This window comes from Bos grunniens, chromosome 3, assembly GCF_055505025.1.
Source record: "Bos grunniens cultivar Pamir isolate PY7600 chromosome 3, Bosgru_T2T1.0, whole genome shotgun sequence".
NCBI lineage: Eukaryota > Metazoa > Chordata > Mammalia > Artiodactyla > Bovidae > Bos > Bos grunniens.
In genome coordinates, this window is record NC_141167.1 from 50,901,416 (window position 1) to 50,928,961 (window position 27,546).

At 36.6% G+C, this 27,546-nt stretch overlaps 1 protein-coding gene across 4 annotated transcripts in view; it reads left to right on the forward strand.

The window, feature by feature from the left end:
• TNNI3K (TNNI3 interacting kinase) overlaps positions 1–27,546 on the forward strand; it is a 404,175-nt gene that overhangs the window by 30,101 nt on the left and 346,528 nt on the right. For 3 of the 4 annotated variants that reach the window (XM_086390580.1, XM_086390584.1, XM_086390582.1), the window contains exons 1-2: positions 21,668–21,772; positions 22,377–22,485. In XM_086390580.1, the coding sequence (XP_086246706.1) occupies positions 21,733–21,772; positions 22,377–22,485 (149 nt within the window). In that variant the 5' untranslated portion in view covers positions 21,668–21,732. Of the gene's footprint in view, positions 1–21,667; positions 21,773–22,376; positions 22,486–27,546 lie in introns of those variants that run through there. The other variant, XM_086390587.1, reaches the window with a different exon arrangement.

A 27,546-nucleotide genomic window follows, 5' to 3' on the forward strand; every position in this document is an offset into this window, starting at 1 on the left:
TCCAGCCATCTCATCTTCTGTCATCCCCTTCTCCTCCTGCCCCCAATCCCTCCCAGCATCAGAGTCTTTTCCAATGAGTCAACACTTCCCATGAGGTGGCCAAACTGTTGGAGTTTCAGCTTTAGCATCAGTCCTTCCAAAGAATACCCAGGACTGATATCCTTTAGAATGGACTGGTTGGAACTCCTTGCAGTCCAAGGGACTCTCAAGAGTCTTCTCCAACACCACAGTTCAAAAGCATCAATTCTTCGGCGCTCAGCTTTATTCACAGTCAAACTCTCACATCAATACATAACCACTGGAAAAACCATAGCCTTGACCAGACGGACCTTTGTTGGCAAAGTAATGTCTCTGCTTTTGAATATACTATCTAGGTTGGTCATAACTTTCCTTCCAAGGAGTAAGCATCTTTTAATTTCATGGCTGCAGTCACCATCTGCAGTGATTTTGGAGCCCCCAAAAATAAAGTCTGGCACTGTTTCCCCATCTATTTCCCATGAAGTGATGGCACCAGATGCCATGATCTTAGTTTTCTGAATGTTGAGTTGTAAGCCAACTTTTTCACTCTCCTCTTTCACTTTCATCAAGAGGCTTTTGAGTTCCTCTTCACTTTCTGCCATAAGGGTGGTGTCATCTGCATATCTGAGGTTATTAATATTTCTCCCGGCAATCTTGATTCCAGCTTGGGCTTCTTCCAGCCCAGCATTTCTCACGATGTACTCTGCATATAAGTTAAATAAGCAGGGTAACAATATACAGCCTTGATGTACTCCTTTTCCTATTTGGAACCAGTCTGCTGCTCCATGTCCAGTTCTAACTGTTGCTTCCTGACCTGCATACAGGTTTCTCAAGAGGCGGGTCTGGTATTCCCATCTCTTTCAGAATTTTCCACAGTTTATTGTGATCCACATAGTCAAAGGCTTTGGCATAGTCAATAAAGAAGAAATAGATGTTTTTCTGGAGGCCTGTTGTGTTGCAATTCATGGGGTTGCAAAGAGTCCGAAATGAATGAGCAACTGACTGAACTGAAAGAAACAAAAGACCTATGTATAGAAAACTATTAAAACACTGGTGAAAGAAATCAAAGAATACACTAATAGATGGAGAAATATACCGTGTTCATGGATTGGAAGAATCAATATAGTGAAAATGAGTATACTACCCAAAGCAATATATAGATTCAATGCAATCCCTATCAAGCTACCAACGGTATTTTTCACAGAGCTAGAAAAAATAATTTCACAATTTGTATGGAAATACAAAAAACCTCAAATAGCCAAAGCAATCTTGAGAAAGAAGAATGGAACTGGAGGAATCAACCTGCCTGACTTCAGGCTCTACTACAAAGCCACAGTCATCAAGACAGTTTGGTACTGGCACAAAGACAGAAATATAGATCAATGGAACAAAATAGAAAGCCCAGAGATAAATCCATGCACCTATGGACACCTTATCTTGACAAAGGAGGCAAGAATATACAATGGATTAAAGACAGTCTCTTTAACAATTGGTGCTGGGAAAACAGGTCAACCACTTGTAAAAGAATGAAACTAGAACACTTTCTAACACCATACACAAAAATAAACTCAAAATGGATTAAAGATCTAAACATAAGACCAGAAGCTATAAAACTCCTAGAGGAGAACATAGGCAAAACCCTCTCCGACATAAATCACAGCAGGATCCTCTATGACCCACCTCCCAGAATACTGGAAATAAAAGCAAAAATAAACAAATGGGACCTAATTAAACTTAAAAGTGTCTGCACAACAAAAGAAACTGTAAGCAAGGTGAAAAGACAGCCTTCAGAATGGGAGAAAATAATAGCAAATGAAGCACCTGACAAACAACTAATCCAAAAGTCTACAAGCAATAAATGCTGGAGAGGGTGTGGAGAAAAGGAACCCTCTTACCTGTTGGTGGGAATGCAAACTAATACAGCCACTAAGGAGAACAGTGTGGAGATTCTTTTAAAAAACTGGAAATAGAACTGCCTTATGACCCAGCAATCCCACTTCTGGGCATACACACTGAGGAAACCAGAATTGAAAGAGACACATGTACCCCAGTGTTCATCGCAGCACTGTTTATAATAGCCAGGACATGGAGGCAACCTAGATGTCCATCAGCAGACAAATGGATAAGAAACCTGTGGTACATATACACAATGGAGTATTACTCAACCATTCAAAAGAATACATTTGAATCAGTTCTAATGAGGTGGATGAAACTGGAACCTATTATACAGAGTGAAATAAGCCAGAAAGAAAAACACCAATACAGTATGCTAATGCATATATATATGGAATTTAGAAAGACGGTAATGATAACCCTGTAAGCAAGACAGCAAAAGAGACACAGATGTATAGAACAGTCTTTTGGACTCTGTGGGAGAGGGAGAGGGTGGGGTGATTTTCGAGAATGGCATTGAAACACGTATAATATCATATGTGAAATGAATTGCCAGTCTAGGTTCATTGCATGATACAGGATGCTTGGAGCTGGTGCACTGGGATGACCCAGAGGGATGGTATGTTGGGGGAGGTGGGAGGGGGGTTCAGGATGGGGTACACGTGTACACCTGTGGCAGATTCATGTCAATGTATGGCAAAACCAATACAATATTGTAAAGTAATTAACCTCCAATTAAAATAAATAAACATATTTTAAAAAGTATTTGGTGACATAAATCAACAACTGTTTTACTATATTTAGAGATTCTCGAGGTCAGGAATTTGAACACAGTACATCCAGATTGTCTGGTTTCTTCCCAGGATGTCTGTAGTCTCACCTGGGAATACTGAAATGATTGGTAACTGGAATTCTCTTAAAGGCTTCTCTAACAAATCTGGTATGGATACTGGGATGACCTAGAATCTGGGCTCAACTGAGTCTGTTGACTGGATCACCTACACGTGACCTTTCCAGGTGCATATCTTCCTGGTCAGTCCCTATTCCAGCCTCAAGCAAACACTGATCATCAGTCTGTTATGATAGATTTATCTTTTATAGCATTTAATAAAAAATGGAGCTATAATGTATGTATACTTTTGCACCTGGATTTTTTTTTCTCTGCATAATGTTGTTGAACATGTTACAGTTTATCAAGTTATATGTTCATGTGTGGATATACTGCATTCTGTTTATCCATTCAACTTGATAGAAATTTGAATTATTTACAGTTTTTGGTAATTATAAATAAAGCTGCTAAGAACATTTAAATACAAGTTAAAAAAAAAAAAAGGGCAAGAGGTAAGGGGAAAGGGAATAGAATGATGGTGGTCAGAAAGTACAAACTTCCAATTGTAAGGAAGTACTAGGGAAGTAATGTATACCATTAACAATATAATTAACCCTGTTATAAGTTAAGAATGAATGTTTTAACAGAGTAAATCCTCAGAGTTCTTATCAGAAGGAAAAAATATTTTCCCTTTCATTTCATATCTGTATGAGATGATAGATGTTTCCTAAACTTATTGTGATCATTTTTGATGTATATAAGTCAAATCATTATGCTGTACACCTTAAACTTATGCAGTAATGTATATAAATTATGTCTCAATTAAACTAGAAAAAAAAAATGCAGTATTCTTTCTAGTTCTCATCTTTATGCCAAGTCAGCAGCATTTGTTTCAAGTGATCATGCCTTTGCAGTACATTCTTCATTTGGCTTCAGGGAATCCCATAGTACTAGTTCTTTTCCTGGTTCGTTCACTCTCCTTTGAAGTGTCAATAATTTGTTCCTCATCATCACTCTTACCTCATATTACTGGAAGATCACAAGTCATTGTGTTCAGGTTTCTCTACCGCTTTCATTCCTTTGGGATTTCCTTCATTTGTATATCATCTGTGTACTATCACCTCTAGAATCTATATTTCTAATTATCAAGATATAATTCTCAAAAATGTTAAGAATGTAATTGTTCTATAAATTGTGAACATTCATCAGAATTCTATTTAATTCATTAATGATTAAATCAGTAGACTGATGAATTTGGTTTTGTATTGTTTGAGATATTACAAAGAAGAAAGTGTTCATACAGTATTAGAAATAACTTTTCCCAATAATACAGTAAATTGTCTTATTAGATAATAAGCTTCCTAATGCCAGAAATATTGAAGCAAAGTGACTAGAATACTAGAAGACAATTTACCCAAGAATTTTCCCACTAAGTCCTTTTTTTTTGATAAGAAGTAGGGTTTTAAAATGGCTGCTGGTTGAGTGTTCTGGAGAGCAGGATCTGAGATGGAGTCTAGAGTGCAGTGCATTTCTTAAGAAATGCTTTTGAGACTAATAATTCCTCAAGGAATGCAACAGAAGCAGGATTGAGCAGAAGGGAGAAGTCAAGCTGTGATGTAGGCCCAATGACAGTCTTGTTTGGCTAATCCAAGGAGGAGTTCCGGAGCCAGAATGGCACCTTAGTGCTATCCTGAGTTGGACCTTAGTGGCCACAACTTATAGCACTCATCAACTATCACTGGATATAGCTATCTTGGGAAGGAGCATTTTGGGCAAGATAGCTCTCTGTGGCTGAGGCAATCTTTGAATGGTGTTGACAGCTAAATATATCTATTGACAGCACTCCCGGTAGCTGAAGTAACCGAAGTAATAAGCCCTTCATAGAAGAAAAATGTGGAGGCCACATCACAGTGTCCACAACAGTAACCTATAAAGTTCAACCCAATCCAAGATTCTCTTTTTATATGCAACTATTTTAATAAAACATTGCATGTTCTGATTCAAGTTGAATTGCCATGACTTCCAAACTAAGCATGCCATATTACACATAGTTTAAGTGGACTCAGTCAATGATGAAAAAAAGAAACTATGCTTTAGTAGATATGTCAATCATTGATTTATAGAAGCAAATTTTTATATGTCACAAATCTACATGATAATCCCAAGTGCCAGATTTTACTTTTGACTCACTGAGCAAGCTAAAATATTCATAAATTCACATGGAGCCAGATGGCTTCCCACTGAAGATGCATTTCAATGATTCCTGTATATTATTTATTCAAAGAAATACACAAAATACACCATCATTATAGCAGGCACTCCTAATAGTTTATTTCAGTAAGGAATCAAAGAATAATAGGTGGCCGGTATACTTATCATATTTTAGGGTGAGCTTTGTGTCCATGTGTGTTAAAGAGTAAAAAAGCAAAATAAATACAGTAACTTCCCAAAGGTCTTTGAAATATCAGCAATCTGAAATAATGATGTTTCAGCAATAATGGCTAGCATTAGGTAAAGAAGAAAGTTAAACTTTGCCAAGATTTTTTAAAAATAATTTGCTAGGGGCTCTAAAAATTCAAACATATAACACTTAATAAAATTGTTAACTATTTTTTATTAAATTGATCAATATTTTTGGAGGGTGTATTTTTTATTTTCAATATGAAATTCCATGTTTGAATGTAAACTGAAAACAAAATTTAGTTGGTTTCTTAAAAATATTTTGAAAAAATGAAATGAAAAATTTCTGATTCTTAAATATTTTTTAATTCATGGGTTTCCTTTTCACTGAAGTCTGCTTTTTCCCTTGAGAGCTTCCTATTCTCTAGAGATATGTTTATTGCTGTCATGTCTCATGCTTACTCTTGTTTTCTTCCTTTAAATGTGATAAGCAAGCACAGTTGTTTTATAGACTGTATTTGATAATTCCACTAGCTTCTAATTCTAGTTTTTCAGCTCCTATCACCATGCTTTCTCTTATGTCTGATTAGCATTAACTGTGGCTCATTGTCCTTGGTAAAGTATCTGTAGAAGTTCCCCATGGCCTAAGATGAATGGACCCTCCCCCCAGGGCGTTGCATTTGCTTCTGTCAGGAGACTGGAGAGGTATTACAATCTTAAATTATGTTTAGCTGAGGTTCTCTAGCCCACGCAGCTCTGCATATCCACAGGAGAAGTCCATATCGAGCATATTTAGGAATTTCTCAGGGATATCATTTTACTTTCTTTTTCATTTCCCCTGTTTTGCTCAACGCCAAAGCAGCCTTTTCCACAATCATTTTGGTCTGGAGTATAGTATGACAGATTTTACTTCTAGTTGATTTTTAATCTGAAGGCACATTTGGCAGGTGAGGGAGGAGTTTCTGCTTAATCTATCAATGATCCCGTCTAAGAATTTCTAACATGTGGGAACACTGGGCCACCCTCTGATTAAGACCAAATGTGTAGTTTTGGCTAATTCCTCCAGGCAAAAACATATTCCATTGTCCATTTACATTTCTGGGTTCAAACTTTGCCCAAAAATGGTTTTTGTATACTCTGCTATTATTTTTATTTCCTCAGATATTTGTGTTTATTACTTAAATATTTAATTTATAATTTAGAAATCAGTCATCTGTTATCATTGAAGCATACATGTTATCAATGAAGCATACATTATCATTTTTCATTTATTGACTTATTATTTAACATTTTCTCTAGTGATGGTGTGTTTTTAATAGTAGAGGGCATAGTATATAAGTGGAGGGGATGGCACCAGTAGATGTTATATTTTTATAATGAATATCATGATCATGGAATATAATGATCATTGAAATGCTAAATTTAGGAAAGTATGAAAAGGAAAAAGTGAGACAAGGTAAACATCTAGAATCTCATCCCTTTTTAGGCCATGTTAAGGAAACCACCGGAGAAGGCAATGGCACCCCACTCCAGTACTCTTGCCTGGAAAATCCCATGGTTGGAGGAGTCTGGTAGGCTGTGGTCCATGGGGTCGCTAAGAGTCGGACATGACGGAGCGACTTCACTTTCACTTTTCACTTTCAAGCATTGGAGAAGGAAATGGCAACCTACTCCAGTGTTCTTGCCTGAAGAATCCCAGGGGCAGGGGAGCCTGGTGGGCTGACGTCTATGGGGTCGCACAGAGTCGGACACGACTGAAGTGACTTAGCAGTAAGGAAACCATATATTGAGGTAAACAGCCCAGCACTTAACGTAGTGTCTCTTATGAGATGGTATGTTAGAGACGATAAACTACCTTAACTCTTCACAGAGGAAGTCAGAGGATGCATAAGCAAATAAAAATGTGTTCAATGTATGTGCTTTAAAGTAGGAAATGAATCTACATGGTTCCTTCAAAAATAAGATTATAGTTTCAAACAGATAAATAATATAGGCCACTGTTAGGCCCTCTCTGACTTCAAAGTATCAAACATATATTGAATGTTAACTATGTGTCAGCGCCTTTGCTAGACACTCTGAGTCTAGCAAAAAGGAATCCATTGCAGTAACTAATGATTGAAAGTAAAAGTGCAGTCAGTCAGTCGTGTCCGACTTTTTGCAACCCCACGGACTGTAGCCTACCAGGCTCCTCCATCCACAGGATTTTCCAGGCAAGAGTACTGGAGTGGGTTGCCATTTCCTTCTCCAGGGGATCTTCCCAACCCAGGGATCGAACCCAGGTATCCTGCATTGTAGGCAGACGTTTTACCGTCTGAGCCACCAGGGAAGTCTGAAATTTATGATTAGAGCTACAATAAGCAACCTACAGGATTTCATCCAGCTTAAGGGACTATGTGATTAAGAAAAGCCTCTCAGGACATATGACATTTATACTGAGACCTTGAGAGACAAGTAAGATTGGCCTATTTATATTTCTTTGATTGTTTTTTGGAGGGTAGGAGGAGAGCCAATGAGTGCTTGAATGTATTTTAGCAGTGGGAGCAGTATTTGTGAAGATTGGGAGGAGGGAGTGCCTGGTCATGCTGCTGCTGCTGAGTCTCTTCAGTTGTGTCAGACTCTGTGCAACCCCATAGACAGCAGCCCACTAGGCTCCCCTGTCCCTGGGATTCTCCAGGCAAGAACACTGGAGTGGGTTACCATTTCCTTCTCCAATGCATGAGAGTGAAAAGTGAGAGTGAAGTCACCCAATCGCGTCCAGCTCTTCACGACCCCATGGACTGCAGCCTACCAGGCTCCTCTGTCCATGGGATTTTCCACGTAAGATAGGAGGGTCTAAAAGACGCCCAGCCTGAAGTGTAGTTTGTGAGAGTAAGATTGGTTTGAGGAAATATCTACTCTAGGTTAACTTATACTTGTTTATGAAAGTGTCCAGGTACCTTCTTAGAAATTAAAATGCTGACCAAAAATAAAAGGAAGGAAGTGATGTAGTGTTAGCAGAGGTGGTAGAAGTAGTAGTAATAATAGTACTAGCAATAGTGTGTGTGATGGGTGAGGGTAATCATCCCAGTATTTGACTACCAAGTGACAAAATTGACATGAGATTCTGTTGAACAGTGAAAAATGGAGAAGTTTAAAAAATATCCAGTGTATCCCCACATATCACTTCCTAGTGAATTGATAATGGGAAAGCTGTGATTCATGTGATAGTACTGCACGTTGAACTGTGTAGAAATGGCGCAGAAAAGAAAAAACTGGGGGAAATAAAAGTTCACAAGCACATTCACATAGCATAATATTTCACAGAAGTGTGTTTGCTTTGAACTTGGGGAAAAAAAAAGTTGATTGATTTCAACACTTTTAGTGTTTAATCCTGTATTTTCAGTTCAGTTCAGTCTCTCAGTTGTGTCCGACTCTTTACAACCCCATGAATGGCAGCACACCAGGCCTCCCTGTCCATCACCAACTCCTGGAGCCTACCCAGACTCCTGTCCATTGAGTCGGTGATGCCATCCAACCATCTCATCCTCTGTCATCCCCTTCTTCTCCCGCCTTCAATCTTTCCCAGTATCAGAGTCTTTTCAAATGAATAAGTTCTTCACGTCAGGTGACCAAAGTATTGGAGTTTCAGCTTCAGCATCAGTCCTTCCAATGAATATTCAGGACTGATTTCCTTTAGGATTGACTGGTTAGATCTCCTTGCAGTCCAAGGAACTCAAGAGTCTTCTCCAACACCACAGTTCAAAAGCATCAATTCTTCAACACTCAGCTTTCTTTATAGTCCAACTCTCACATCTGTACATGACTACTGGAAAAACCATAGCTTTGACTAGATGGAACTTTGTTGGCAAAGTAATGTCTCAAGTTTTTAATATGCTGTCTAGGTTTGTCATAACTTTTCTTCCAAGGAGCAAGCATATTTTAATTTCATGGCTGTAGCCACCATCTGCAGTGATTTTGGAGCCCCCCAAAATAAAGTCTGTCACTGTTTCCACTGTTTCCCCCATCTATTTGCCATGAAGTGATGGGACCAGATGCCATGATCTTCATTTTCTGAATGCTGAGTTTTAAGCCAACTTTTTCACTCTCCTCTTTCACCTTAATCCTGTATTTTATATTCTCTTTAAACACATATTTCTGGAGAATATTTTTGTTTAGACACAAATAGCTACCTTTTGTTTTTATAAGATGTTATCATCATCTTTGCTGAACTAAAAATTCAATATGCAGGTGGCTTTTTTATTAATATAGAAATGATACCACATGATGTATTTTATCAATTTGATTTAAAGAGCAAAAAGATTATGTTTCTGTAGTTCGATACATAGTAGAAAGCTACACAGTGGAAAAATAGAATCAACCATAACCAAAATACTTACATAAATGCATATTTTATAGTCCATAATCAGATATTAGTAAAAGCAGTGAAAGCATCTTCTAAGTTTTCTAGTGAGTAATAACAGAATGTAATTTTCTAGTTAAGCATAAAATTTGGCATAGGGCAAAGTATAAAAATTGGACAGTGCTTTAGATTGGTTCCTAATGCTACCCTTAACTCCCTGTGATCTGCATTAGGCCGTAAGTTAAGATATCTGAACACCAAAGGCCACTAGGCAGTGTAAGTCTGAAATGATTTGATATAATTTACTGGAAAGCCTTTTGCAAATTTAAATTTAAAACAAAACACCTTCTAAATGGGTAAAAATGTACAGCCCATTCAATTATGATATCTAGGGAAATTTAATGGAATTATTAAAGGAACATTTAGAGAATATGTAGTTACCCTCTTGAGCCAGTAATATATTTCATAACCCATTTCTGCATTTCCAAGAAAAATTTTCTTTCTTTGTTCTTTCTTTCATGATCATGAGTAGATATTGAATACTACATTTCAAATGTAATCTCAAGAGACTTACAACAAGCAAAATTTTATTATCCTCTTTAAGAAATTATGCCAGTGTTTAAACCCGTCAACTTCCTCAGTATTTCTTGCCATAATGTACCCTGATTTTCAAATATAGTTTGCATAGTCCTCTCATTGATAGACACTGGCTTATGCTTCTGCCCAGGTGCTGCTCTCCTCTGACAATTAAGGTTGTCCTAGCTTTTCTAAGCTCTCTCCTTTTAAAAATAATTATTTTTAATTGGAGGATAATTGCTGTACAAGATTGTGTTGGTTTCTGCTATGTGTCAACGTGAATCAGTCACAGTATATGTATGTCCCCTCCCTCTTTAACCTCCTGTAAGATCTCTTGATTTGACTTTTTTCCTTTTGAAACTCTTATTGTATTTCCTGTTCCTGTTTTTCACCATTGCTACCACTTTATGTACTTTCTCTATTATTTGGTAATTATGACTTTTCCTAACTTAATCTCATCCATTGTTAGTCTCAAGAAAAAATGAAAATTAAGTTTAAATTACTTTGATCCCATCATGCATTCCTGCATGCTTAGTCGCTGTCATGTCCAACTCTTTGCAACCACATAAATTGTAGCCAAACAGGCTCCTCTGTTCATTGGATTCTCCAGGCAAGTATACTGGAGTGGGTGGTCTCTTTCCCACCCAGGAATTGAACCCGAATCTTCAACATTGCAGGCAGATTCTTTACTGCCTAAGCCACCAGGGAAGCCCTACTTTGATCCCATCAGTTTTAATTTGTTTTACTCTGTAGAACAATAGTAGATGTTTTAATGAATATATTCTTAACATTTATCTGAATTGTCTCTTGATATAATGATTTAAATTGTGTCCAAGTTCTCAATTTATCATATGCTCGAGCTTAAATAGTTATTTCTGTTCCAAGATATTAAAAACGCCATAAGAAGCAAGACCTATTTAAGGTATGCTATGTTCAGAAATCCTTCTGTAAGGTCCGTCTAGTCAAAGCTGTGGTTTTTCCAGTAGTCATGTATGGATGTGAGAGTTGGACTATAAAGAAAGCTGAGCGCCAAAGAATTGATGCTTTTGAACTGTGGTGTTGGAGAAGACTCTGGAGAGTCCCTTGGACTGCAAGGAGATCCAACCAGTCCATCCTAAAGGAGATTAATCCTGGGTGTTCATTGGAAGGACTGATGTTGAAGCTGAAACTCCAATACTTTGGCCACCTGATGTGAAGAGCTGACTCATTTCAAAGCTCTTGATGCTGGGAAAGATTGATGGCAGGAGGAAAAGGGGACGACAGAGGATGAGATGGTTGGATGGCATCACCGACTCAATGGACATGGGTTTGGGTAGACTCCAGGAGTTGGTGATGGACAGGGAGGCCTGGCGTGCTGTGGTTCATGGGGTTGCAAAGAGTCGGACACAGCTGAGCGATTGAACGGAACTGAACTGAACTGAACCAGTCTGATGTAACCCTTTCCTCTTCTTAATTTATTTATCATGGAGGTTTTTTTGCACCATTCATTAATGTACATCAAAAACTACTTTGTAGGGTAAGTGATACTTTTGAATATAAAATTAGGTTATATTCAGACATATATGTGCAGCAGACAGGGACCCTACTGTATACTTATTTTATAGACAGTGTCGTAATCACTTTGGAAGTTTTTTTTTTTTTTCCCCTAATTCAAGGGCCTGATCCCAGTGGATTCTGATTTAGTTGATCAGGTCCTGGTAATTATGCCGCTGCTGCTGCTAAGTTGCTTCAGTCATATCCAACTCTGTGTGACCTCATAGACAGCAGCCCACCAGGCTCCCCGTCCCTGGGATTCTCCTGGCAAGAACACTGAAGTGGGTTGCCGTTTCCTTCTCCAATGCATGAAAGTGAAAAGTGAAAGTGAAGTCGCTCAGTAGTGTCCGACTCTTCGTGACCCCATGGACTGCAGCCCACCAGGCTCCTCCATCCATGGGATTTTCCAGGCAAGAGTACTGGAGTGGGTTGCCATTGCCTTCTCCGCCTGGTATTGTAGGGTTTAGAAACTCTCCATGAAGTCTGATTTGTAAACTATTGCTAGAACATCATATATCTTATAAAAATGGTTATTGTTAACAACTCCAAGTAATGCAAAAACTTCTTAAGATATAGGTAAAATTTTAAAGAGAAGATGAGAAAACATAAAGAGATTAGAATTATTTATCTTTGCATGGAATTTCAAAATGCTGCCATATTTGTCTACAGAATTGGCGATGGTTTCATCTCTACTCATTTTACCTCTAAGCAATAATTCCCTTACTGAAGAGATTGAGTCTACTCAATTTAATTGTTTCAATCTAATACAGCTTGGTTCAGCTTAGTTCAATTCAATTCAAACCAAAACAATTACATTTATATCTGTGTCTGTCTGGCTCTATGCTAGGCTGTTGGGAATTCAAAAGTGAGTAAGACATAATTTCTGCTCTTAAGCTGCTCACAGCCTAACAGGAGAGATGAAGGCATTAGTTCTATCATCTGTAATAAGTGCTTTAATAGAAGTAGATGTTGCCTTCATATAGGCTTTACTCAGGGTAGGACTTCACAATGTCAGTTTGTTATATTATCGTTTTTGTGAAAAGTGTATATATATACATATATTGGGGCTTTCCAGGTGGCTCAGTGGCAAAGAATCTGCCTGCCAATGCAGGAGAGCAGGTTTTATCCCTGGGTTGGGAAGATCCCCTGTAGAAGGAAACAACCCACTCCAATATTCTTGCCAGGATAATCTACAGTCCATGGAGTTGCAAAGAAATGGACACAACTGAGTGACTTTCACTCACACGAGCCCATGGACAGAGGAACCTGTTAGGCTACAGTTCATGGGGCCCCAAAGAGTCAGACAAGACTGAGTGACTGAGCACTCACTCACTCTCATATACATATATTACGTATGTATGAAATTTATGCCAATGTATGTATATATAATCTGTATGGATACACATATATAGTTATAGTACATACTTGTCAAATATAAATATATTTGACCACTGAAAATGTACAATAACTAGCCTTAATAACATTAAAGGATGCTTCCCTGATCTTAAGATGATTTTGTGAATTAGTACATGTCCAGATTTAATAGAGAATAAATTGTCTTGCAGTTCCCAATTACAGTCTATTCTGGATAATCTAAATTAAAGAAAAGACATAAAATTATGAAGAAAATGTATATAACTGTTCACAAAGTCTAATTTGAAACATAATTTTTTAATTTATACTTAGATTATTAAATTCTGGATGGGAAAGATATATTATTTGAATGCCAGTAAAATTAGGTGTAAGTATATCAGAACATATATTGACTATAAAATTGGAAGCACTGAACTTGGGTTTATTATCAAAAGTCTGCCTGGTATTAAACATATACTAAAACATTACATGTAATAATAGGTCCCCTAATAATTGGCCTCAGAGACAATAGCCTCTGCAAGAAGAAATCAGATACTGTGTAGACCTATAAACTGTGACTTTCTTTTGATTCACCCAACTAAAGTATTGGTCTGTTAATGGAGCTGTGGGTAAAAATTGACTTTTTTGTACCCCCAACAACTTTACACCAATTTAACCATAACATTGCTTTTAATTTATATTCAAGATTATGTGTTGTAAAATTCAACTGTGAAGGGAGCCAGCTTAGTTCTTCTACTATAGTATAACATGGATAGAATACATTTAACAATTGAGTCAATGTCAGTTCTGATTGGTGGAATTGCTTGCTTGCTAAGTCGCTTCAGTCATGTCCGACTCTGTGCGACCCCATAGACGGCAGCCCACCAGGCTCCCCCGTCCCTTGGATTCTCCAGGCAAGAACACTGGAGTGGGTTGCCATTTCCTTCCCCAATGCATGGAAGTGAAAAGTGAAAGTGAAGTCGCTCAGTCGTGTCTGACTCTTCGAGACCCCATGGACTGCAGCCCACCAGGCTCCTCCATCCATGGGATTTTCCAGGCAAGAGTACTGGAGTAGGGTGCCATTGCCTTCTCCGGATTGGTGGAATACCAAAGTGGAAGTTTAAACAGAAGGAAGATAGGAACTTTGTGTACATGCCAATGAATGATGCTATTTCTAACACTGATATGATATCGAATTGAAAGGAAGATGGCATGAAACTGTATGGCATGGTAACCATTATCACTATTCTACCACTAAGAACATACAATATAGGGCATGTAACAAAAATAATGATAACTATGCTTGGACAGACTACTTACTGAGATTGTTTCTGCTTGGAGGGTCTAAGCAAAGAACTGGTCATATATAATCACTCAGCAGGCTCTTTAACAACCACATGTTACATAGATTCATTGTTTGAAGCTTTAAGTAATTTATCTTACCTACATCAAATTAGTTTTCATTTTGAGATACAGACACAAGTGGATAAATGATAAAGAAAAACTTTAATTAAGTAAAACCATTTTTTTCCTTTGTCCACCTTTTTTCCCTTTGTCTTTAAATGAAGAACCTCAGACGTGGAAATGGTATTTGCCCAAAGATAAGAAGTAGTTATTGGTGGTGGTGGTTTAGTCACTAAGTCGTGTCCGACTCTTGTGACCCCATGGACTGTAGCCCGCCAGGCTCCTTTGTCCATGGGATTCTCCAAGCAAGAATACTGGAGTGGGTTGCCATTTCCTTCTCCAGGGGATCTTCCCAACCCAGGTCTCCTGCATTGCAGACAGATGCTTTACCGACTGAGCTATGAAGGAAGCCCAAGTAGTTAATAACTGAACTATAATTGTAAAACAATATTTCCTTAGCAGGCCATCTGACTCTCAGGAGGAAAGAAATAGGATGATGAAAGAATGAAAGTGGTCTGAGTCATGAAGTTTAGATTGGTCTGATGGTTTTATTTTTTATTTTTTTTTTTCATTCATTTATGTGTTTATTAAAATAAAGGTAAACTTTAGAGGTTCTTGTTCCATGAGAAAATGTAGAGAGTTAAAATAACAGTTATCCCCATATTTTTCATCACTTCTAAATGATACCTTATTGCACTAAACACACTTTGAGGAAGGCAGGTGTATTTGGAGCTATTTGGCATGCAGGTCTGATGGTTTTAATACCTCAAAGAAATATTTTCCAATTGAAAGCTTGGCTTTATTAGATGTACCTTCTCATTATGAGTCATATATATATCCATCATAAGACAGATACTATATTACAATTGCCTATTTCCATGTCTGTCACTGGCCCCGTGATCTCTTTGGAGTGCTAGGTACTGTTCATGCTTATTGGGTGAATAAATGAATCAGTCAACCAATGAAGAGCTGAGCTGACAACTAAAAGAAGTCCTATCAATTTGGGAAAGAAAGGTTTAGACACTGACAGAGATATACTGTTTAATTTAGATTCTTTAATTAACTCTACTACATGTTCACTCAGCAACAAAGGAAGGTACAAGAAAGATTAAAATCTTTTCATTTTCAGTTGTAGTATATTAGAAACAAAAATAGTGATATTTTTTCTTTCTTTAATATACTTTCACAGTTAGAGATACTGAGAGCACCAGTTAAAATTAGTGTGATATTGATTTTTTTCACATTTGCTTTCATTTTTATATGATAGTTACTTTAAATATTATATAGCATATCCTATTCATTTTTGAGGATTAATCTGAATATTACCTCAACAATGTTCAGATTCCTAATGGTGATTTATAGTTCCACCCAAAATACTATAAATTTAGATATTCTATTGGAAAAGAAAGAAAATTTGTTTAACAATAATAATCTTATAAATTATGCTTGTCTAATGTAAAAGTATGTTGTTTGAAAAGAAATTAATCAAAGAATGTTTTTAATTGAATAGGTATATACGTCTTAGTGTTCAGTTTTTATTTTAAATAGCTTTGTTTCAATATGCATAATGTTTATTAAAAGAAGGCAAAAACCTAAATATATATATCAATTAGTAATTCTGGCTTATTATTTTTAAAGCTATGATTCTTTAAATTGCTTGTCAACCAGATGCAACACATCAAAAATTTAAACTTTTAAAACTTGGGCACATCTTAACAAGAACTCGTGTAAACAATGGAAGAGTCATCTAGGTCTAAGTGTAAGTGAATTCACAGCCCTAAATATGATAAAAAGTGTTTTAAGTGCATTGGTTTAATTTCATGATGTACATATTCTTTATAATTTCTCTGTTGGAATCATAAAGATAGAAGTGTCAAGGTCAAATTTATATTTTTCATCTTGAAAGCATCCTTTAGAATATTTATGAAGAGACTAGTATAAAATAAAAATAGCAGATTTGCAAGCATAGGTTGGGATAAATAAATCATATAACCAAAAATAAAGGAATTCAGAAAGAATGTAGATAAGCTTATTACAGAAGTATTAGAATATCTATGTATGTGCTGAAGTGTTCTGATGAATCAGTTGAAAAGATGAAGGCATTAACATTAGACTTAGGCAATTCAGTAGAACGTGAATGTTAGTCAAAAAGGAATAGTTGAAGAAATAAGGTATTTACTAAATCTACCCTGACATTTTTGAATGAAAAAACACATACATACAAGCAAGTGTAAAAGAAAAACAAATACTGTTAGTTGTGTATTCCTTAGAGATAGTCTTTCTTTATGAGTTATAAACAGACATGCCTGGAAAAATTCAAGTGGTCTTGCTAAGGAGTTACTGTTTTTGTTCATATTTATTTATTGTTTTATATTTTCCTGAATTAAAAAAGAATAATAGACCTTTTCTACAGACTTATGGTTACCAGAGGACTAGGGAAAGGGGTTAGGGGTAAATTGTGAGATTGGGCCTGATATATATACACTACTGTATATAAAATTGATAACTAACACTAGCCTCCTGTATAGCACAGGGATCTCGACTGAATACTCTGTAATGGCCTACATGGGAAAAAAAAAATCTTTAAAACAAGAGACAAAAACAGAAGTAGAGTTGCATATGTAGAAAGCTAACTTATGATTACCAGGGAGTAAAGGGGAAGGGATAAACTGGGAAATTAGGGTTGACATATGCACACCACTATATATAAAATAGATAACTAATAAGAACCCACTATATAGTACAAGAGACTCTTCTCAATACTCTGCAATGGCTTATATGGGAAAAGAATCTAAAAAAGAATGCGTGAATATTCAGTTGTTTCCAACTCTTTGTGACCCCATGGACTGTAGCCTGCCAGGCTCCTCTGTCCATGGGGTTTTCCAGAGAAGAATACCGGAGTGGGTTGCCATTTTCTCTTCCAGCGTATCTTCCCAACCCAGAAGTCAAACCCACATCTCTTGTATCTCTTACGTTGGCAGGCAGATTCTCTACCACTGAGCCACCTGGGAAGTACCCCCAAAAAAAGGAGTAGATGGTTAGACAGCATCACTGACTCAATGGACATGAGTTTGAGCAAACTCTGGGAGATAGGGTAGGACAGGGAAGACTGGTGTGCTGCAGTCTATGGGATCAAAAGAGTTGGACACGACTTAGCGACTGAACAACAACAATATGTTTATGTATAATTGATTCACTTTACTGTACAGCTGAAACTAATACAACATGGTAAATCAACTATACTCCAATAAATTTTTTTTTTAAATTAATAAAACCCTTTTGTTAAAGCAGTTGTAGATTTACAAGAATTACTGAGCAGAAAGTATAGAGTTTTCATATACTCATTCTTTCCTTTCCCCCAGAACAGTTTCCCCTATTGTTAATATATTAAATTAGTTTGGTACATTTGTTAGCATTGCTGAACTGATATTGATACATTATTAACTAAAATTCAGAGTTTACATTACTATTTTACAGTTCTGTTGTTTCTTCCAAATATATAATGGCATATATTTACCCTTAGAATATCATGCAGAATAATTTCACTGCCCTCAAGTTTCCCTGTGTTCCACCTATTCCTCCCTCCCCTTCTCACTGCTCCCCTGGCAACCATTTATCTTTTTACCGTCACCATAGTTTTGCCTTTCCCAAAATGTAGTTGGAATCATGTGGTGTACTGCCTTATCTGACTGGCTTTTTAATTAGCAATACTCATTTAAAGTTATTCCATGAGTTTTCTTGGCTTGGTAGCTCCTTTCTTTAATTGCTGAATAAGTTTCCATTGTATGAATGTACATGCACATTTGTTTATTCACCTGTAAAAGGCATCTTGGTTGTTTCCACTTTTGTGATCCAGTTTTACAGTACAGGAGTATATGCATGTGTGCATGCTAAGTCACTTCAGTTGTGTCAGACTCTGCGACCCTATAGACCGTAACCTACCAGGCTCCTCCATCTGTGGCAGGCAAGAATACTAGAGTGAGTTGCCATGACCTCCTCCAGGGTATTGTCCTGACCCAGGGATTGAACCTGCTTCTCTTATTTCTCCTGCATTGGCAGACAGGTTCTTTACCATTAGCACCACCTGGGAAGCCCATGGGTCTATAGATGTATAGCCAAATCACATATTGCCTCACTGATTACCATAGGATAGAACCCACTGAAAATCTTAAACAATCTTCTTTTTCTCTTTATCTCAATTTTCTCTCCTCTTTTCCGATACACGGAATTCAGAGACTCAGAAAATTCCTGGTGAGTATGCATCTCACTTTAAGCCATCTTAAAATAGTGCTCCTCAAAGCTTCAAGTAAGCATCTACTTTAGAATCACTAGGGATGCCTATTAAAATTAGATTCTAAGCCCTACTCCTGAATTTCTGGATAAAGAAATTCCACTGCATCAGAATGTCTGGGTAAAGAGCCCTGGTTTCGGTGTTTTCACGAAGCTTCTCAGGTAGTGTTTACTCTCACTAAACTCTGAGAAGCTGAGAAAAATGACTAGAGTCATTTTTTTAATTGAGTTTTATTTTTTATAATATTTGACATTTTGCACTTCTGAAAATCTCAGAACTGGGAAGAGCAGAGTTCAATTTAGAGCATGTTATCAACTCAAGGTAAAAAGAAGTAATTTTTGCAGAGATATACAGTGCAATGAAGGAAATATTTCCTGCTTCTGTGTGGATTCCCTCCAGGATTCCCTGGGCAGGTAAAACAGGATTGTTATCCTTGATCATTTGCTTATTCCAGCCTTTTCTTCATGTCCCTGAAAGCATTTGTATTGTCCTCAACTCATGACCTTGACTCACAGTCACAAAAGGGCTAATAGATAGTGTTCCTTTGGAAGCAGGAAATTCAATAACATTTAATATTTTAGGTATCGAGATTATTATTCTCACCATTTTTAGCAAAATCTATTGCCTCAGGGTGTAGAAAAATTCAATTGAGTTGTTGATTGGGTTTTAAAACCTACTGCAGTTTAGTCGTTCAGTCTTGTCCGATTCTTTGCGAACCCATGGACTGCAGCACGCCAGGCTTCCCTGTTCATCACCAACTCCTGGAGCTTGCTCAAACTCATATCCATAAAGTTGGTGATGCCATCAAACAATCTTAGCCTCTGTCGTCCCCTTCTCCTCTTGCCTTCTTTGCTAGCATCAGGGTCTTTTCCAGTGAGTTAGTTCTTCACATCAGGTACAAAGTTACAGGTCTTTTTTAAGGGGAGTGCCATTTTTTTCTTTGAAAAGTGCAAGCATGCAATGCCTTTGCATAGTGCTTTCAGATTTGGGCAATGTTTTCTCAGGACACTGGAATAGCTAAGTCTTTACTTAATATTTCTCTAATTTCCAGAAGAGCCTTATTGCTTCATGGAGGAAATGATAAACATAAAACTCCATTAATAAAAAAAAAAAACCTACTGCAAAAATTTTAGTTTTGAAAGTCAAAGCTTTCATTTGTAAGAGCCAAGCTTTCTGAGATAATAAAAATATTTGCAAAAATTAAAAGGAAAAATCCTAAAGATCAATGCATTACATTTATGTACCGAAGGGGAATTTGAAAAGACAGTGTAAGATGATATAAGAATTAGCTTTTTCTTCATTGGTAGAGGCAATGAACACCCACTTATACACTGAGATATAAGGTTTGAAATAGTGGAGAGAGAAATAAGAAAGAAGATCGGGAAAGAACAGATTTAGACGTCCTCAAGAAGGTCAAAAGCCCTGGCTCCCATCCCTGTCCCTCTCGATTCACGGTATGAAAACCATGGAAATCTGAGAGACGGGAACTTGTACTTTGCATTCCAAGGTGTAGCTCTGGGAGATTGCCAGCCTCTTTAAAAAGACTGTCTAGTTTGGTCTTCAGGACTTCAGGACAAGACTGAATGCTTGGTCACCAGAACCAAGCATTTAGGAAGTCAGGTGCCTAGACCAGTGAGCCTGAGAAGAGCATGTCTGGGGAAAGGAAGGATTTTCTGACCTAAAGGGATGGGCATCACACAAGTGCTGAAAGCTGGTATAGCTGAAGTCCTCAAACAAGGAAAATGCAGAGTGCGTGGATGAAGTAATCAGAGGCCACTACAGGTAGCAGACATCAATGGCCCTGGCAGCATATACTGAGGGAGGAGAAATCAGAATTATATCCAGGGGAGGACAGAGGTTAGATACCAACTTCTCTAACTGTATCTGATCAGTATAGAGACTGTCCCTCTGGAACTTAGATTACCTTTGCTGAGAAAAAGTTGTGGGAAATGATTAATTTGTCTAAGCAGTTGCTTCAAAAAGAAGAAGTTATTTGAACTCTCAATTTTAATAAATAGGAAATTGAAAGTATAGCCTCTAAAGGAGGATTTCAAGATTGACGTGTGTGTATTCCAGGTATAATTACATTATCCAAAAGAAATATATAGTTGAAAATCTCTGGGTTTCCTATTTATTCTCCATCATACCCTGAGTTCATTTATATCAATAGAAATATGCATGTACAAAGAGAAAAGCCGCTGTGAAGTGTAATATCTGACTTGGACTTTAGAATCATATAGACTCAGAATTTATTTCAGATTCCTCTACCTGCTAGCAAATCTGGATTTTCTCATCTATGAGATGAGAATACTATACACCTTGCAGGATTGTATAAGGTATAAATGACAAAATGCATATAAAACACTTAGACTAGTGTCTGGCATGCTAAGCTTTCCATCTTATTATCTGTAACCTTATTGTTCTTGTCATTGTTATTTTATGAATTGCCGTTTGTAGAAATCACTGTCTTAGATCCTTATCTGTGACTCATGGTCAATATAATCAATGAGTGGTATAAATTAATCATGATCTATGTTGAGAATTTCTTCCTGGAAAAATAGTTTTGTAGTTCTGCTTTAGGCCAAATTCACATTCATTTCTATTAGTAGCATGCCATAGGATGTTGATTTCCATTATTTATATTCTATCAAGACGAATTCTATCACAAGTCATCATTTTCCAACAATCTTTACTTTGGCTTAGGAGAAAACAATCCTGAAAGATGATCCAGGTAGTTTTAATAGCTCTTTCTGAACCTCAGATGTAACAGAATGACTTTCTAGATTAAAAGAAATGCCCATCAAGGTGCATATGGATAGATAATCAATGGATGGAGGCAAATAATCGTATGGAAACATTTACTCTTTATCTTTGCTATAGTTCTTTTAAATAGACTGATTAATTCCTTTCATGATTTCACCCTTGAAACCACAAACTATTTAGTTCTTTGTAATTGTTGCATGACATTCCATTTGGCAGTCAGCTTATTTTTAGCCAGACTATCAAAGTATTTTTCAACTGGACTGTCACTGCACTTGAACTTGGAATCTTGCAACCTCAGGAACTGCACTGGGGAAAAGAAGAAACTTCTAACAAATGGGAAATTATAAATCCAGACCAACGCAAACTTGTACTGGTAATTATTCCTGTATCTTTAAATGTAATATAATTCAGTAGGTAGTATATATAGTTAACATTTCACTGGAATATCTGCTAATTTTTGCAAGAGGACAAGACAAAATTTATGCAAAAGTGTTAAGATTATCTGAACTCAAATTATTTTTTCTCTGAAAGATCTTTAGAAAAAAACACAAAATTTCTTATAATACTATAGTGTTTTAGTTCCTAGGTATAATGCTATAGAAAAAAATTTGGAATACTGTTGCATATAGGGATTTTAGGATTACATGTTAAGTATCTAGTACTTAAAACCTAAAAACTCTTGTCTAGCAACTAGAGATTGCTATAATTATAATGCAATAAAATCAAATGAAATAAGTCAAATATATTCTTCTATATAAATATATTATCCAGTATCGAATGGGTTTTTAATTACTACAATTCTATATGATTGCCTTTTAAATATAAACATCTGCATTTTAAACCCAATCAGTAATTTAAATTAAGTATTGTTTAATTCAGAGTAAGAACAGAGTTTTAATCACTTATATGTTATGAGCTGTGTCTACATTTTGCAAAGCACAGCTATGAATCAGTCCCTTTTTGTTTTTCTTTACTAGATGAATGGAAGAAGAAAGTCAGTGAATCTTATGTTATTGTAATAGAAAGATTAGAAGATGATCTGCAGATCAAAGAAAAAGAACTTACAGAGCTGAGGCATATATTTGGGTAAAGTTGTCAGAGTTATTATTTCTATGTATGTGTCTTCATTGTTGATCTAGTTTTTAGCTATACCTATGTTTAAAAATGCAACTCATGTAACCTTCAACATTAACCTTAGAATATAAGGTTATAATCTAACCTTTCATATAGCCCCTGACCATTCATATAGTCCCTAAAATACAAATATATTGCCTCCTTAAAATATGCCTTGCCTGTTCCCATCACTTAAGTTTAAAGAGAGAGGAACCTGAAGGTTAGCCTTTGAAAACAAACTGTTGCTGATCTGAATACTCTTTAGAATTAGATCACTCTTATAAGCCATGCCAGCAACAAACACTAAGACTTCTCTTCTCAAGTGGTGATGGAATACTCGCCACATTTTTCTTTTTGGACTACTGGAGAACTCCAGATGTATCAAACCCTTTGGTCCCTTGACATTGAAAGGCTGTCTCTTAATGAAACTGAGTATCGCTCTGCCCTTGAACAAGCCTATAACAATGTGTAATATTGGCTTCAGGCTTTCACTGGGTTTTGTTCTATGATAACAAGATAAAAATAATCTGGCATAGTGTCACAACCTTGTAAGACACAAAATGTTCAGAAAAGAGGGGCAGAGCCCTTATACACACTAGCAACCTTCTGGAGAAATTGAATGTGGCATTGAGAAACAATATATTTTGGAGAGTCAATTTGAGTTAGCTGCCTGACTGAGGAAAAGTTCCATGAAGGCCAATTAGCCATGTTCACTTATAGCTGTGTTAATCATATAATACTTTTATAACAAAGAACTCTATCCATTTTACTTGGAAAATAAAGGTAATAAAGCAATGAGCAAATGACATATTTTTAAGAAAAAATTTAGATATAGTAAACATACAAACCTCACATAACTGGTAAATAAAACCACCCATGTATAATAGAGTTTATATAAAATTGTCAGTGGTTTAATAAGGCCTTCACAAATATTCAGTTTATAGTTTGGGAAATAGTTAATTCTCTATGTTATTTAGCCCAAAATGATTAACTCCATTTTGACACTTTGATGAGATACCCTGGGATGGCTTTTGCAAGTATTATCACATACTGTCTTACGGGAAAACATTTGAAATTCCTATAGAGATGTGACTGACACTGTGGTATAACAGATTTATGCATACATATTAATTTTGTTGGAAAAAAGCTATGAATATAAAACTTAATCATAAGTCCTCTAGTTCTTATTGACTCAGATAAATATGCTGAATAAGATGTGATTAAATTAGAGATTTTCCTCAACTTTGTCATTTTTTTTTAATTTGGGAAGTATTATGCAAATATGTCAAGGCTAATTTAAACAGACATATCCTTCTAAGGATTAGGCTTGAAATGTACTTTTTCTCTCAAATCGTATCAACAACAAGTAGCTGTTTCTACACGTCCTGTTCTGGCCTACTTTTCTCCTAAATTTCTACTATATGTGATGAACGTGACCTCCTTTTTGCTGATTAGTATTGTAGGGGGCATAGGTGAAAGACAGGAACCAGTGTAACTTATAGTTCAGAATTTATTGTGCCAGCTATATTCAAGGTGCTATTCCAGATACATCGAATATGAACCATTCATTATTAAATCATCACCATGACCCTGTGTGATAGGAAATATTCATTGTGGTGGATAATAAACTAAGGAGTAGAGACGATGGATCTTGTCAAGATCATTTGGTCAAGTACTGGAACTATGATTTGTAGCGAGGTCTACCCAGCTCCATAGAGAGAGCTTTTCCTACCACATCCTGATTCTTGTTCCAGGAGTTCACAATCTGGTTGAGGGGAAACACATATATAAATATCTCACAGAAGACAGTCTATGACAAGCGCAAAGTGGAAGGAAAAACAGAACAGTTTTCAAATATAAAAAATATGAAGTTTGATGTCTTGATTTATTCATTGGTTTTTATAAAGCATTCCAGATAAAAGGCAGAGTTAAGTAAGTATATATAGGCAAGAATGGATGAGTACCATGGAAAGTCTACTACAACCAAGAAAACTTTATGTCTTGGCCATCTTCTCTAAGTAGAGTAAAAAAGCTGTTTCAGTCAGCATTTACAGGCAATGTATCCTTAGCTATATTGCTTTATCTCCTTGAGCCTCATTTATACTGTAAAATGTAATTACAGCATCACAGGACTTTAAAAAATGATGTCAAATTATGAATACAGGGCCTAATGCACAGTATGCATTGAATAATTGGAGGTATTGATTATCATGATTAATTGGATAAATAAGGGCAGTTTGAAAGACTGAACACCTTATTGACAAGTAGGAGTAAATTTGACAAGTGTAGTCAAAGTTAAGAAGTGAGAAAATTAGGATAAAGTGTTTTTTACATCAAGAAGACATTTTCAAAAAAAAAAATGTAAAATGTTGAAACAATTCAAAATAGTGCCAAAATCTGATATATAACTTTTAAAGCTTGCGATCAAGAGGGATTGGAACATTTTTCAGACTAGAGTATTAGAAAGTTCATCAAAATGGATGTCAAAGATGATAGGGCATTTTGAGGAAAGGAAGATTGGTAGCCTGGTGCTGAAGCTGTTAAAGAAGCTGTAGAAATGTCCCATTATCCAGAAGTAATAATGAGGCTGAGGCCAGGATTACCCACAGCCTAGAATCATGTCTCTCCAAGGGCTAAGGACCTCCCACAGTTTTCTAACAAAAATTTTAGATTCCATCATTCTATCCCATATCAAGTGAATCAGAATCTCTGGGGCTGATTTCCAGAGACCTGAATTTTTAACAAGCTTCCCCAGGTAATAGCTTTGCATACAAAAAATGATACTTCAGCTAAAGTTTGGAAACGACACTTCCAGAAAGATATCTAAGTTGCACTGAGAACTCTGCTTGCTGTGATATTGGTAAAGGGATGAGGAACATGAAAACAGAAAGCAAGGCAACTAGTATGGTCTATAGAGAGACAAGGAAGCAAACAAACAAAACATGAGTACTCTGCTCTGCTATCAAGGCAAACAGCATCAGAGGGAAAGAAAGTCAATCCTGCCTAAGGCAAAGTTCTGAGATTTTTTTCTTTTCTCTAGAATAAAATGATAGATGACAAGCAAAGAAAAAAATGGAGTATTGAGAATATATTATAAATTGTCTTGCTCATTGGCTCACACAACAAAATTTTAAAAGTAATTAAGTTTAAACAGAATTACACGGACAGAGGAGCCTGACGGTCTACAGCCCATGGGATTGCAAAGAGTCAGACACAAATGAGTGACTGACAGCAAATATTTTATGAGATCACATTTAATTGAGCATCTAGGACATTTTAGCTGTTAAATCTTAGACTCTTTCTCATTTTGATTCATGCTTTATGTAATGTAAGGAGTGCTTCAGTGATGGACAACTCTGTTATGCTGCTTGACATCAGGCTTCCCCTGAACAGGCAGATAGCAGGAAAACTATCAAGTACCTAAAATGAATCATTTAATACTAGAGTCATAGATGAAGGATCACTAGTGCAAACATAAGTTTGTCTGGTGTTTTTTTTTTTTTTTTGCAGTTTTTTGGTTGTTTTCATTTGTTGAAGTTTCTTTATAGCAACTAATCCCATTCATTAAAAGAGACTTTCTGCCTCATAAAGCAAGAATTCAGTTCAGTTACTGACTTATGTCACATCAAATACACAATCTCCAGTATAGCTTTCACTCACAACATAATACAAAGCAATATAAGTGCTAAACTTAAAAAAGACAAAAAGAGCTAAAAGATGATTGATTATGCTAATTTATAGCAGCTTTGCAAAGGGAACTTGATATGGGAAAGAAGAGGAATGGAAATTGAATGTTCCTTCATCTTCCATAATAAAGTTGCATTCACTCTTAATTTTGAACATTTCTTAAGATAATAGATGAGAGACTGGAAAAGATGAGTAAATAGAGAAGCAGAAGAAGGAAAGACAAAAGTGGTACCCTGAAGTACAGTGTGTGGTTATTTCCTCCTCTGCACCATTTCTGTTCTTTGTGTTTATCAATATAATAACACTTACTACTTGGTGTTATCAATTTACAGGTCTGTCTATTAACTGGTATTAATATATATGTTCACTAAAGACAGCTTCTTTGTGTATTCAGCTTTATCTATAGTTGCATTTATTTGTAATACCTATTTGTATATCACTTGAAAACAAATTGACAGTTTAATGCCTACCATTTGTCAGGCATGCACCTAGGTATTTTAAAGACTCTTGAGAGTCCTTTGGACTGCAAGGAGATTCAACCAGTCCATCCTAAAGGAGATCAGCCCTGGGTGTTCTTTGGAAGGAATGATGCTAAAGCTGAAACTCCAGTACTTTGGCCACCTCATGTGAAGAGTTGACTCATTGGAAAAGACTGATGCTGGGAGGGATTGGGGGCAGGAGGAGAAGGGGACGACAGAGGATGAGATGTCTGGATGGCATCATCAACTCGATGGGTGTGAGTTTGAGTGAACTCCAGGAGTTGGTGATGAACAGGGAGGCCTGGCATGCTGCAATTCATGGGGTCGCAAAGAGTCAGACACAACTGAGCAACTGAACTGAACTGAACTCATATAATTGTAATTGTATACATGTAAGGTGCTTTGAACACCGTAACTGTCACATGGACAACACTCAAAAATGTCAGTTAAAAACTAATCATCATTATTTATGTTCACATCTTTCTGGGGTATGTATTGCACTTACCATTTTATACCTGAAGAAAATGAGGCTAATCAAGTGAAACTGGCTTGAACCAGATTACACATAGTTCTCTCTAACTTAGTACCTTGCTCACTTGCACTACCTTTCCTTTTTTTTTCCTCCCTCTGTTCTTCTCTCCCATCCCATACTGGAGGGAAAATAAATATGGATAATATTATCTTTGAAAACTTTTCACCTTCACAATGCCACTGTACAGTTTTGCTATGTCCTGTGTATTAGTACTGTCGCTACATGTGGTAGTGGAGGAATGTAATTTACAATCCCACTCCCACCCCTTGGTGATACATGGACTTCTTCCACGATCTTTGTAAACCACTTATAAGTTGGCTTTCCACATGCAACTTT